Source organism: Hyla sarda, chromosome 3, assembly GCF_029499605.1.
Source record: "Hyla sarda isolate aHylSar1 chromosome 3, aHylSar1.hap1, whole genome shotgun sequence".
NCBI lineage: Eukaryota > Metazoa > Chordata > Amphibia > Anura > Hylidae > Hyla > Hyla sarda.
In genome coordinates, this window is record NC_079191.1 from 188989821 (window position 1) to 189004540 (window position 14720).

Genomic DNA, 14720 nt, shown 5'->3' on the forward strand with positions numbered 1-14720 from the left:
AAATGGCGAGTTTGAAAATTTTGTGAAAAATTTCAAAATTGCTGCGGAACTTTGAAGCCCCCTGGTGTCTTCCAAAAGTAAAAACTCATAAATTTTATGATGCAAACATAAAGTAGACATATTGTATATGTGAACCCAAAAAAAAAATATTTTGAATATCCATTTTCCTTACAAGCAGAGAGCTTCAAAGTTAGAAAAATGCAAAATTTTCATTTTATTCATCAAATTTGGTGATTTTTCACCAAGAAAGGATGCAAGTTACCATAAAATTTTACCACTAAATTAAAGTAGAATATGTCACGAAAAAACAATCTTGGAATCAGAATGATAACTAAAAGCATTCCAGAGTTATAAATGTTTAAAGTGACAGTGGTCAGAATTGCAAAAAACGCTCCGGTCCTTAAGGTGAAAAAGGGCTCGGTCCTTAAGGGGTTAAATGGCTATGCCGCATTTGCGATGATTTAAATATGTATTGATATAACAGCTTTGCTCAATTGTACAGATATTTGTATGTGCCTGGAAAAAGGTTGGCTGGGATTTGTAGTCCATCATGAGGCTTCTGCAGAAATAGACAACACAGCAGGTCTTTGAGATCAGCCCACAGCTTTGCTCAGTAGTGGTACATATATTTGTATGTGCCTGGCTGGGATTTGTGTGATGGACAGGAGGGTTCTCAGATCAGGCCACAGATGAAGGCTGTGTTCACTCAACCAATCGGATCCCTTCTTTGATTTTTAACCCCTTAAGGACCAGGGGTTTTTCTGTTTTTGCACTTTCATAATTTTTTCCTCCTTACCTTTAAAAATCATAACTTTCAATTTTGCACCTAAAAATCCATACAATGGCTTATTTTTTGTGCCACCAATTTTACTTTGTAATGACGTCAGTCATTTTACCCAAAAATCTACTACAAAATGGGAAAAAAAATCATTGCGAGACAAAATTGGAAAAAAAACACCATTTTGTAACTTTTGGGTGCTTCTGTTTCTACGCCGTACATTTTTCGGTAAAAATGACAAGTTATCTTTATTCTGTAGGTCCAAACAATTAAAATTATACCCTACTTATATAGGTTTGATTTTGTTGTACTTCTGAAAAAAATCATAACTACATGCAGGAAAATGTATACGTTTAAAATTGTCATCTTCTGACCCCAATAACTTATTTTTATTTTTTTGCGTATGGGGAGGTATGAGGGCTCATTTTTTGCGACGTGATCTGAAGTTTTTAGCAGTACCATTTTTGTATTGATGGGACTTATTCTTTCATGATATAAAAAGTGACCAAAAATACACTATTTTGGACGATGGAATTTTTTTGCGCGTATGCCATTGACCATGCAGTATCTTTTTATAATTTGGACATTTCCACACGCGGCGATAGCACATATGTTTTATTTTTATTTACACAGTTTTTTTTTTTTTAAATGGGAAAAGGGGGGTGATTCAAAGTTTTATTAGGGGAGGGGTTAAATGATCACTTTTTTTTCACTTTTTTTTTGCAATGTTATAGCTCCCATAGGGGGCTATAACACTGCACACACTGATCTTTTACATTGATCAGTGGTTTCCCATAGGAAACCACTGATCGATGCTTCTGCCGCTTGACTGCTCATGCCTGGATCTCAGGCACTGAGCAGTCATTCGGCGATTGGACAGCATGGAGGCAGGTAGGGATCCTCCGAATGTCATGTAAGCTGTTTGGGATGCCACGATTTCGCAGTGGCGATCCTGAACAGCTCCCTGAGCTAACGGCATGGTTTTACTTTCACTTTCATTTTTGAACGCCGCATCTAAAGGGTTGATAGCGCACGGCACCGCGATCAGTGCTGCGCGCGATTAGCCACGGGTCCAGTGTTAGAGGCCGGGCCTGACCCGATATGACGTGGGCCACGGCGTGGCCCCGCGTTATAGAAAGGGAAAGGACTCAGGATGTACCGGTATGTCCTTGGTCCTTAACAGGTTAAAATAAGGCCAGTGAACAATGAAAGAAGCAATCTGGTTGTTATGGGCAACTCGGCAATTTTTCCACTTGACAGGTTTTGATCTCTTCCATTGTCTGTCTATCTCTCCAGAATTCCGGCAGCTGTGTGCGCCATGCCTTTAAAACTCTGCAAAGGTCCCTACCCCCTTGCTGTCTCCTATTGACCTGCGAGCCGATTGACTCATAAATCAGCAAATCACTGTATAACCTGAGGTTGTAATGTGATTGTTGCTGGGAATGCTGGTCAACCTGATGTAATTTCACTGCCTGTGCTTCCTGCTTCCCCTGGGTGCCTAAAGCACAATGTGTTCCTCAACCCTCATGTTAATGTTTTTGCATATTTCCTGGTTCCCATGTGCCAAATGAGGAAATGTTTGAAAGCTCTGTGAGACCCCGAAATTTGGGTCAAATCTGTGTTTAAGGAGCTCAACTTGCTCATCTTTGAGGAATCTTATAGCAATGTAACTAATAATGTGTTCCTCTCTATATTAGCCATATAGGAGTTTCAATAGTATTTATTACTTACCTGTTGAATTCTATTTTACTGCTTTTTGTAGCTTTGTTCTTTTTCTGTGCATTGACAGGAATTCTCTGTTGCTTCATCCTTGTTTCGCAAAATATTGTTGTTGGTCTCCCATGCACTCCCAACCATGATACCTTCTTTTTAGCTTTGCCATTTGGCTCTGCACTTCTGTCCTGCTCTTTTGTTAGTTGTGACTTTTCATTACAGTTTGAAAATAAATTTTTTATTCTGTTGACCTCTGTACCCTCATTCTATTTCTTGGTCAGATACGTACTTCTATATTGTTATTACCTTAGTTTTTCATTTGTTTTCACTGACACTATGTATGTATTTCCTGTGTATGCCCCAGATTATATAAATGTGTTACCTGTTGTCACCTGGTCCACTGGTTTATACTACATACCTTATACATAACACATGTGCATAATTTTTTTTTTTTTTTTTTTGTATTGCTTTAATGAATTTAATCAAGATTCAAGTTGTCCATTTTAACCTTTTTTATATTTTGGTGGTCTGTTAGCTGACCTTTGACCTGGATATGATACGTAATACAGGTGTATAAAATAGTGCATGTAGTAGAAGTTATGAATCTTATGAAGAAATCAGCACAATCTAGAAGCACATTTTCTTTTGACAATAAAAAAACTTCATGCTTTAGTCTCTATTGTTTAGTGCTTCTGTACACATCATTTTCTCCTACCACAGCGAACAGAGTGAGTTTGTGCCTACACTAGTGTTGTGCCTAGTCCTAGTCATCACAACACAATCCGGTAAGTGGCTTACATTTTATCCTATTGAAATGGATAAAAATGGAAACCTTGACTTGTATGATGTAACAGAAAAATCGATCGTTCTACTTTTTTTCTGTATAGTATAGCATAGTACGGTAGTCTGTGCTATTGTGTACAAAAAATTAACCTGTTGCATTCCATTAACTTGTATAATGTAAATCAGTAAGAAATAATTTCTGCTGTTTGGCACGTAGTCGATCTTGGTCTGGTTTCTGGTATTTTTAACACAAGTATAAGGCAGTCCATTAGAAAATCTACCGTATTTATCGGCATATAACACGCACTTTTTAGGCTAAAATTTTTAGCCTAAAGTCTGTGTGCGTGTTATACGCCGATACACCCCCAGGAAAGGCAGGGGGAGAGAGGCCGTCGCTGCCCGCTTCTCTCCCCCTGCCTTTCCTGGGGTATAGAGCGCTGCTGTCGGCCCTTTTCACCCCCTGGTTATCGGCGCCGCTGCCCGTTCTGTCCCCCTGACTATCGGTGCCGGCGCCGATAGCCAGGGAGAGAGAAGCGGCGCCGACAGCCAGGGGGAGAGAAGGGGCAGCGGCACCCATTGCCGGCCCCGCTGCCCCGTTGCCTCCCCCCATCCCCGGTGGCATAATTACCTGAGTCGGGTCCGCGCTGCTCCAGGCCTCCGTCGTGCGTCCCCGGTGTCGTTGCTATGCGCTGAACGGCGCGGCGCATGACGTCAGAGCGCCGCGCATAGCAACGACTCTGGGGACGCACGACGGAGGCCTGGAGCAGCGCGGACCCGACTCAGGTAATTATGCCACCGGGGATGGGGGGAGGCAACGGGGCAGCGGCGCCGGCAATGGGTGCCGCTGCCCCTTCTCTCCCCCTGGCGCCGATAACCAGGGGGTGAAAAGGGCCAACAGCAGCGCTCTAGACCCCAGGAAAGGCAGGAGGAGAGAAGCGGGCAGCGACGGCCTCTCTCCCCCTGCCTTTCCTGGGGGTATATCGGGGTATACACGCGCACACACGCACCCTCATTTTACCATGGATATTTGGGTAAAAAACTTTTTTACCCAAATATCCTTGGTAAAATGAGGGTGCGTGTTATAGGCCGGTGCGTGGTATACCCCGATAAATACGGTATTTAAAAGCTCTGATATAATATTTAACATTAGATACATTCATATGAAAACTGCTGGCACATATAATTCAAACTCGTGTTCATGTTTGACATGGTAAATTGATGATAAAAGGACCAGAGAACAATTTTTCATTATTTTTTTTTTTATTATACTGGTGCAAAATAGCTGTAGTGGTAATCAATGAAATAGTGTTCCTGATTTACATATTCATATGAAGGCAAAGCTATACATAGTAAGTGTTTCTTGTGAGCTTTGGTGGCTTTTTAATTTTAGGTCAAGAAGAAGTGTTTGGAGGACTTACTCAGTGTTCCACTACCTAAAATTTTGACAGATTATGCAATATTCCCTTCTCCACCTCATCCTAGTGAATGCAAAGGTAAGGTAGAGTGGAAACTATTTGTAAGACATATAGTCATTTCATTGATTTAAAGTTAAAGAAATTTGGGACTTATTTGCAACTTAAAGGGCAATGGACCTCTGTTGTAGTCTTATGTTTACACAAAACACTACATTATTTTATTTTTTGCAAGAGCGTGTCTCTCAAGCACAATAGTTTATATCCAATCTTCTTGCTTGTACATTTGCACAGTCATGTATTGAAAATTTTCTGCATTCTAGCGAGAACGCATTTTTAAGGCCCAACTGCAATACAGTGGGGATCAAAAGTTTGAGCACCCCAGGTAAAAATTTGTATTAATGTACATAAAGAAGCCAAGGAAAGATGGAAAAATCTCCAAAAGGCATCAAATTACAGATTAGACATTCTTGCAGAATTAATATCTTGTACTGCCCCCTTTGGCAAGTATCAAAGTTTGTAAACTCTTTTTGTAGCCAGCCAAGAGTCTTTCAATTATTGTTTGAGGTATCTTTGCCCATTCTTCCTTACAAAAGTCTTCCAGTTCTTTGAGATTTCTGGGCTGTCTGTCACGCACTGCTCTTTTAAGGTCTATCCATAGATTTTCAATTATGTTGAGGTCAGGAGATTGTGAAGGCCATGGCAAAACCTTCAGTTTACGCCTCTTGATGCAATCCCCTGTGGATTTCGAAGTGTGTTTAGGATAATTATCCATTTGTAGAAGCAATCCTCTTTTTAACTTCAGCAAATTTTGGATGCTAATTTGATGCCATCTGTGAAAAAGCTGAAATTTTATTGAATCCATTTTTCCTTCTACTCGTGAGATGTTCCCTGTGCCACTGGCTGCAATGCAACCCCAAAGCATGATTGATCCACCCCCATGCTTAACAGTTGGACAGAGGTTCTTTTCATTAAATTCTGTTCCCCCTCTCCAAACGTACCTTTGCTCATTCCGGCCAAAAAGTTCAATTTTAACCTAATCGGTCCACAGAACTTGTTTCCAAAATGCAACAGGCTTGTCTATATATTAATTTGCAAAGTTCAAACGCTGATTTTTGTGTTGAGGACGTAGAAGAGTTTTCTTCTGATGACTCTTCCATGAAGACCATATCTACAAGTATCTCTTTATAGTGGAATAGTGTACCACAACTCCAGTGTCTGCCAGATCTTTCTGGAGGGATTGTGCAGTCAAACGTGGGTTTTGAATTGTTTTTCTCACAGTCCTGCGAGCTGTTCTGTCTGATATTTGACTTGGTCTTCCAGATCTTGCTTTAACTTCCACTTTTCATGATGACTGTCATTTCTTAATTACATTCCGAACAGAGGATATTGACATCTGAAAACGTTTTGCTATCTTCTTATAGCGTTCTCCAGCTTTGTGAGCGTCAACTATTTTCAGTTTCAGATTTCTAGACAACTGCTTAGAAAAACCCATGGTTCTGATTGTTGGGGCAAGGTCAGATGAGTCTTAGCATTTAAAACCTTTGAGATTGACATAACCTGGTCTTCCCAGATGATGATTGAGAACAATCCATGACACTGGCAGGTCTCAGCTTTGCAAAGGGGGCAGTGCATGCTATAAATCCTGCAGGGTGCCCAAACTTTGGCAGATGCCATTTTTTTGTTTTCTGTTATTTTGAAAGTGTAAATGATGGAAAGAAAATATTACTTTTGTTGATATATTATATTATAAGAATGTCTAATCTGTAATTTGATGCCTTTTGGAGATTTTTCCATCTTTCCTTGGCATCTTTATGCACATAACTACAAAATTTTACCTGGGGTGCCCAAACTTTTGATCCCCACTGTATGTGGCTGTGGAGCATCACAGACTATAAACATGTGATCATTTTTATCTCATTAAAAAAATCAGGGTTATATGCAATATGGGGCAACTGTCTTGTAATGTAAGGTTTTATATTTGCAAACCTATATTTATAGGAAACATGCCACCATGAAGATGCTGTAATTTTAAGGACATCAGGAATCTGTCCAGCTTCTCTTTCTCTATTGTATTGCAGAAATGTTTCAGTATATCTCGTAACTCATTGATTGACATTTTTCCCTTACTAAGCTTAGGAGTCCAGTGAATGACTTCCTTCAACTATTGACAGCCTTCCCTCTATGTATATGTATTTACAAATAGCTTTCAGTTGTTGATTGGGACCACCCACTGGACTCCTAAGTACAGAATGAATAAAGCCACAAGTTATAGTAAATCTTATCCCAAGCACAGTATCTAAATTTCCTCAGCCCCTCTTCCTGTATAACATGATGCTGGCACTGCAGACTGCATGTTCAATTTGACAGGTTCCCCTTAACAATCTACCTTGTGAATGCACTTGTGTAATGACCAGATGCAATATGTAGCTTAAATGGGCACTGTCAGATACAATAACTTTTGATTTTTTTTAACCCCTTAAGGACGCAGCCCTTTTTCACCTTAAGGAATGAGCCCTTTATCGCAATTCTGACCACCGTCGCTTTATGAATTAATAACTCGAAAACTCTTTTGCCGAATATTCTGATTCTGAGATTGTTTTTTCGTGACATATTCTACTTTTATTTTGGTGGTAAATTTTCTGCGTTACTTGCATCCTTTTTTTGGTGAAAAATCCCCAAATTTTGCATTTTTCGAACTTTGAAGCTCTCTACTTGTAAGGATAATGGATATTCCAAATTTTTATTTTTATTCACAAATACAATATGTCCACTTTATGTTGGCATCATAAAATGGACTTATTTTTGCCTTTTGAAAAAGAGTGCTTCAAAGTAGAGCAGCAATTTTAAAAAATTTCATGAAATATGCAAAATCTGAAGGGACAGATGTTGCAGAACTACAACTCCCAGCATGCCTGGGCAGTCTAGGCATGCTGAGAGTTGTAGTTTGGCAACATCTGGAGGGCTACCGTTTGGGCACCACTGTAACAGTGGTCTCCAAACTGTGACCCTCCACATGTTGCAAAACTACAACTCCCAGCATGCCCAGACAGCCTTTGGCTGTCTGGGCATGCTGGGAGTTGCAGTTTGGCCTTCCTAGTGGTTGCCCCAGTAAAGATCACTTTTACTTTCATTCCCCCCCCCCCCCCTGCCGACAGTAGTTTCCCTACCTGAGCCAGGATCCAGCAGTCTCCAGCGACGATCCGGGGTCCCCAGGCATCTTCTCTTCTAGGTACCGGCCTCCATCTTCTTCCCACGATCCCCTCGACATCCAGGGGTGGGCAGAATGGGGGTTGCCATGGCCTGCCATTGGTCAGAATCAGTCGGTCGGTCCCGACAGCATTAACCCCATGGATGCCGTGATCAATCCTGATCACGGCATCTATGGTGTTGACAGGGGGAGCGCTCTCCCCCTGTTCTCCAACGGCGGCGCCGCGATACAATCGCGGGTCGCTGTTGGTTGCTATGGCAGCAGGAGGTCAGGACCTCCTGTATGCCTGCTACGGAAGCCTGTGAGATCACATAGGCTGTAGTGTCTGCAGCTCATCAGGTTATACTGTGCTGCAGTACAAATGTATTGCAGCATAATATAACCTGTAAAAAGGGAAAAAAATAAAAATAAGTTCTTCAATAAAAGTATGAAGTGTAAAAATAAAATAATGCCTTTTTCCCAATAAAAGCCCTGTATTATCACCAAAAAAGATCAAAAACACAAATCGTATACATAATAGGTATTGCCACGTCCGTAATGACGTGTACTATAAAACTATAATGTAAATTATCCCGTAAAAACAAACATTAAAAAATTCACCAATTTTGGTACAAATAGCGGAATAAAAAAGATCAAAAGGTAGCCCAAAAATGATGCCAATAAAAAGTACAGCTCATCCCGCCAAAAAATAAGCCCTTACTCAATGGCGTCGGACGAAAAATAAAAGTTACGGCTGTTGGAAAATGAGCGCTCACAGCGTTCTCCTGTTTGCAGCGCCCCGGTCAGACCCGCTGACCGGGTGCGCTGCGATAATGTCCCTAGCCTGGATGTGATTCGCGGTGCGCATCCCGACCCGCTTACCAGACTCGCTCCCCGTCTGTGCTGTCCCGGCGCGCGCGGCCCCGCTCCCTAGGGCGCGCGCGTGCCGGTTCTTTGCGATTTAAAGGGCCGGTGCGCCACTGATTGGCGCATGGTTTTTAATTAGTGTGTTCACCTGTGCACTTCCCTATATTACCTCACTTCCCCTGCACTTCCTTGCCGGATCTTGTTGCCATTGTGCCAGTGAAAGCGTTCCTTGTGTATCCCTAGCCAGTGTTCCAGACCTCTTGCCGTTGCCCCTGACTACGATCCTTGCTGCCTGCCCTGACCTTCTGCTACGTCCGACCTTGCTCTTGTCTAATCCCTTGTACCGCGCCTATCTCAGCAGACAGAGAGGTTGAGCCGTTGGCGGTGGATACGACCTGGTTGCTACTGCCGCTTCAAGACCATCCCGCTTTGGCTCTGGTGAAAACCAGTAGCAACTTAGAACCGGTCCACCGACACGGTCCACGTCAATCCCTCTCTGACACAGAGGATCCACCTCCAGCCAGCCGACCCTGACAAGGAAAAAAGAACATAGAAAGCTATATATATTGGGTATTGCCATAATCGTACTGACCCACAGAATAAATATAACATCACTTTTACCGCACAGTGTACACCATAAAAAAATAAAAATTTAAAAAACGCCAAGTTTTTCACAAAAAATGCCTTGTCAACAAAAATGCACCAGTTATTTAAAGAACAATGTCACGAAAAAACAATCTCAGAATCGCTCTGCTCAGAAAAAGCGTTCTAAAGTTATTTACCATTTAAAGAGATGCATGTCAAATTTAATGTCCTAGAGGTAAAAAATGGGTCGGTCATTAAGGGGTTAAGAGTCTCCTCCGTCCTCCACTCGTTACCTGAATTAATGTTTGAGGTTGTGGACAGTTGTCTTTCATACTGATAACAAGTTACAACAGTCACAATCCAAACTCCACTATGGCCAAGACCAAAGAGCTGTCAAAGGACACCAGAAACAAAATTGTAGACCTGCACCAGGCTGGGAAGACTGAATCTGCAATAGGCAAGCAGCTTGGTGTGACGAAATAAACTGTGCGAGCAATTATTAGAAAATGGAAGACATACAAGACCACTGATAATCTCCCTCGATCTGGGGCTTCATGCAAGATCTCACCTCGTGGTGTTATGATTACAAGAACAGTGAGCAAAAGTAAAAAAGAAAAACACTGGGGGATCTAGTGAATGACCTGCAGAGAGCTGGGACCAAAGTAACAGTGTGCCATCAGTAACACACTACGCCGCCAGAGACTAAAATCATGCAGTGCCAGACGTGTCCCCCTGCTTAAGCCAGTACATGTCTGGGCCCGTCTGAATTTGCTAGAGAGCATTTGGATGATCCAGAAGAGTATTGGGAGAATGTCATATGGTCAGATGAAACCAAAGGTAGAACTTTTGCCTAAAAACGAGAGATGAGCAACTTTTGAAAAATTCGATTCGGCCGATTCGCCGAACTTTCCGAAAGTTTCTCGATCCGAATTTTTTTGCGGTGAATCTAAAATTTAAAAAGGATATTTCTAGCCTACAGACAGGCTCAATAGGGGTATAGAACACTTTGCTGTGTTCTAAAACGCATATGGAGTGTGCTGTGGTAGTGAAATAATACCGTTATTCAGAATAACATGCAGATTACCGGCATCTCTTTTAGAATCACTGGCGCACAATGACAGAGCCTGGTGGTGGCATCAGTGTGAGGAGACCATATAGTGACTGAATGACACAGCATGGAGGTGTTGGCAGCATGAGGATACCATATAGTGGCTGAATGGCACAGCGTGGATGTGTTGGCAGCATGAGGAGACCATATAGTGGCTGAATGACACAGCGGGGAGGTGTTGGCAGCATGAGGACAGCTTATAGTGGCTGACTGACACAGCTTGGATGAGGCTGAAGCATGAGAACACCATATAGTGGCTGAATGACACAGCGTGGAGGTGTTGGCAGCATGAGGAGACCATATAGTGGATGAATGGCACAGCCCGCACTTGCCAGCAACATGAGTAGGCACTAGGCCTTCTGAATCCCTAAGATTAAAAGATGAATTTAGAAATTTAAACCGAAGATTTTGCATAGCGGGTGCTACCTATGATAAAATTAGAATTTCCCAGGCCCAGCAGCGGCATCAGTAAACCATATATTGCCTGAATATGACAGCCTGGAGTTGGCTGATGCATGAGGAGACCATTGAAATGTCTGATTTTTTTATTTTTATTTGAAATTTAAATCAAACTTTGAGTGTCCCGTACGTGTGGGTACGAAGGACCAAATCCAATAAGCTCCCACAGGGCTCATGTGGCCGTGAGATGTAGGCACAATGTCTCCATTGCCCTGACCGGACCTTTTTTTTTTTTTTGTTTTTGTACCTTTGTTTAAGAACAAGCGCATATCCAAGAGTCCAGAAGACTCTATAATGCAGGATGGTGGACCACAAAAAGACATTCTTCTCTAAAGTAATGTTTTCTGAAATAAAGAAGCAGACTTCATCCATCTCCGTATTATTTTTGAAAATGTTAATTAAATATTCACACACAACAAGCGTTCAATGGTGTAATGGTTATTCTGGAAAATTCAAGTTTATTACTGAGAAAATTTGAAGAAAATTTGAAGAAAAAAAACAGTATCCAAGAGGGTTTAATGACCCCATACATTGCACCATAAATGTTGACATTTAAATTAAGCATGTATGTATCTATTTCAAAAATCCTAAAATTAAAGGCCCAAGCCCAGAAGCATCATGAAGGCAAGTAGTTCCTGAAAGACACGCGAGCTGTCAGTAGGAGGCATCAGCAGTACCCAAGAGGCTTTCATAACCCCTTACATTGCACGATCACTCGCAAGATCGAGCAATAACAGGTGTGTGATGCCCTCAGATGTCCGGGGCTGCACGCATGCTACACTGAACAGATCAGCATGTGTCTATCCTTCACAGACAAGTGCGGGTAACCCGCTGAACCCCGCTCGTGATGGGGATCGAGGATTGCAATTATTTGCCATGAAAGAAGAATTCCAACGAAGTGCAGGTCATAAGCTCGGGTTCATAAAGTCCCGGCCCTTTGTACACACCACCTGTCTCTACTACTGATTGGATGGTTTAGTGAGGTCCTCGGATCGGCCCTGGCGGGTTAGGCGACGGCCTTGGCCGAGCGCCGAGAATTTAAAGATCATTGTTAAAATTAGCATTAAGCATGTATTAGCTACTGCTAAACTTCCAAAAATTAAAGGCCCAAGGCCAGAAGCATCAGTGAGGCAGGAAGTTCCTGAAAGACACAGGATGAGTCAGGAGCAGGCATTCGCAGTACCCAAGAGGGTTTCATAACCCCTTACATTTAAAGATCAATGATGAAATTTGCATTAAGCATGTATTTAGCTACTGCTAAACATCCAAAAATTAAAGTGGTGTTCCAGGAAAAAGCTTTTTTTAAAATTTTTTAATTTTTTAACTGGCTCCAGAAAGTTAAACTGATTTGTAAATTACTTCTATCAAAAAATCTTAATCCTTTCAATAATTATCAGCTGCTGAAGTTGAGGTGTTTGTTTTCTGTCTGGCAACAGTGCTCTCTGCTGACATCTGCTTGTCTCGGGAACTGCACAGAGTAGAAGAGGTTTGCTATGGGGATTTCCTTCTAAACTGGGCGGTTCCCGAGACACGTCATCAGAGAGCACTTAGATAGAAAAGAACACCTCAACTTCAGAAGCTCATAAGTACTGAAAGGATTAAGATTTTTTTATAGAAGTAGATAACCCCTTTAAAGGCCCAAGGCCCGAAGTGTCAGTGAGGCATGTAGTTCCTGAAAGACACAGGATGAGTAAGGAGCAGGCATTCGCAGTACCCGAGAGGGTTTCATAACCATAATATGAAAGTGTTGGTGTAGCATCCCTGATTCATCTTGACAAACGTCAGTCACTCCACATTTTACGTGGACAGACTAGTTCGTCTTGGGGTGACTATGGCCCCAGCCATACTAAACACTGCTCTGATGGCACACTACTGGCCGGGCAGGACAGCTTTTCCAGGGCAAACTCTGCTAGTTGCGGCCATAAATCAAGTTTGACTGCCCAGACGTCCAGTGGATCTTCAATGTTTGTTGGCATGGCCATGTCAAGGTATGCCACAACCTGCTGGTTCAGGTCCTGCTCCATGTCTACCTGTTGCTGATGAGTTGCTTCACTATGTGGGTGAAGAAAGCTACTCATCAGCGACTGTAGACTCAGGCTGCTGCTGATTTAAGCTGTTACTGCTCCTGCCACTCCCTCCCCTCCCTAGCAGCCATGGCAGTGGAAGGTGAGCGCAGAGGGCCCCCCCGATTCAGACCTGTGAGTGGATGGACCATGTCGCCGATAGATATCGGCCAACTGACTACGTAGGATTTCTCTGTAGTAGATCAGTTTGTCCTCCCTCTCAGTGGGTGTAAAAAAAAAAGGACCCTATTCTGGGACGGTAGCGAGGGTCCAATATGGTGGAGATCCAGAAGTCCTCCCGCTGACTAATTTTGACCATTTGGGGGTCACTACGCAAGCAACGGAGCATCCAATGTGTAATTTGCGCCAGTGACTCTGAGGGACTACCTGCCTCCATCTCCACTGCATACTGCCACTGTGTGTCTGGGTCCTCTGTCTCGTCTTCCTCATAACCCTCTAGCTCCTCTGTCTGCTCCTGCTCCTCCTCTCCTGTCCGATGACTAGAAACTCCGGCCATCTCCTCCAACCTAAACTGTGCTCCACTCTGCCACTCATCCTCCTCCAGTTCAGCCCCCACACGGCTCATGTAGCCTTGAGATATAGGCACAACGTCTCCATTGCCATGACCAGCCATCGTTTCAATAATTTTTTGTAGGAAATATAGGAGTGGAATTACGTTGTTCATGGCGTAATCCAGGCGACTTACAAATACTGTGGCTTTCTCAAAGGGCCTCAGCAAACGGCAGGTGTCACGTATGAGCTGCCACTGGTTCACATTGAAGTTACACAGGGGAGTACTCTTATCTGCTTGGATCATCAAGAAATCGGTGATGGCTTTTCTTTGTTCATATAGTCTGTCCAACATATGGAGGGTGGAATTCCAAAGTGTGGTAAAGTCACAAATAAGACTATGTTGTGGGATACTGTTCTGACACTGCAGCTCAAGGAGGGTGTGCTTTGCAGTGTACGAGTGGCTGAAGTGCTTGCACAGTTGCAGTGGAGGCCGAGGACACGGTGTATGAGGAGATGGAGTCGCAGATTGACACAGGACCAACTGCCTGAGAGCAAGAGCGTGGAGGAGGAAGAGGTGTGACCTTTCCAAGTTGCTGTTGTGGCTGTGCAGGAACCACATTTACCCAGTGGGCAGTAAAAGACAAATATTGTCCCTGCCCGTAGTTACAGCTCCACACGTCGGCGCTGCCGTGCACTTTTGAACACACTGACAGGCTCAAGGACTGGCCCAACTTCTCTTGGACAAACTTATGTAGGGCTGGTACTGCCTTATTCGAAAAGAAATGATGGCTTGGGACTCTCCACCTCGGCACGCCACAAGCCATCAATTCTCTGAAAGCTGCAGAGTCCACCACTTGAAAAGAGAGGGACTGCAGCATCAGCAACTTGGACAGGAGCACATTCAACTTCTGCGCTGTTGGATGAGTGGGCGCATACTTTAGGACATGGCTTCGCCGATGGATTGTTGGCGGAATGGCTGACTAAAAGCGGGAGAAGCAGTAGCATCTGGAGCGACAGGAGGGTTTGACACACAGCTCCCTTCGGCTGAGGTGGTAAAGCATTGGCTGGATGAAGGAGGGAGCGGATGGCCACTGGGTGATGCAGCAGGCTTGACCACTACATCTGAGCCACGGTTCTCCCAGGCTGCTTTATGGTGGCAAAGCATGTATTGACGCAGGGCCGTGGTGCCGACATTGGGACCCTGACCACGCTTCTTCTTCTGCTGACATATCTTGCATGTGGCTACGTG

At 43.3% G+C, this 14720-nt stretch overlaps 1 protein-coding gene across 4 annotated transcripts in view; it reads left to right on the top strand.

Annotated features, from left to right (window-relative positions):
- LOC130361970 (elongin-A-like) overlaps positions 1 to 14720 on the top strand; it is a 159183-nt gene that overhangs the window by 119681 nt on the left and 24782 nt on the right. For all 4 annotated transcript variants that reach the window (XM_056565739.1, XM_056565737.1, XM_056565736.1 and 1 more), the window contains exon 5: positions 4665 to 4767. In XM_056565739.1, the coding sequence (XP_056421714.1) occupies positions 4665 to 4767 (103 nt within the window). The remainder of the gene's footprint in view (positions 1 to 4664; positions 4768 to 14720) is intronic.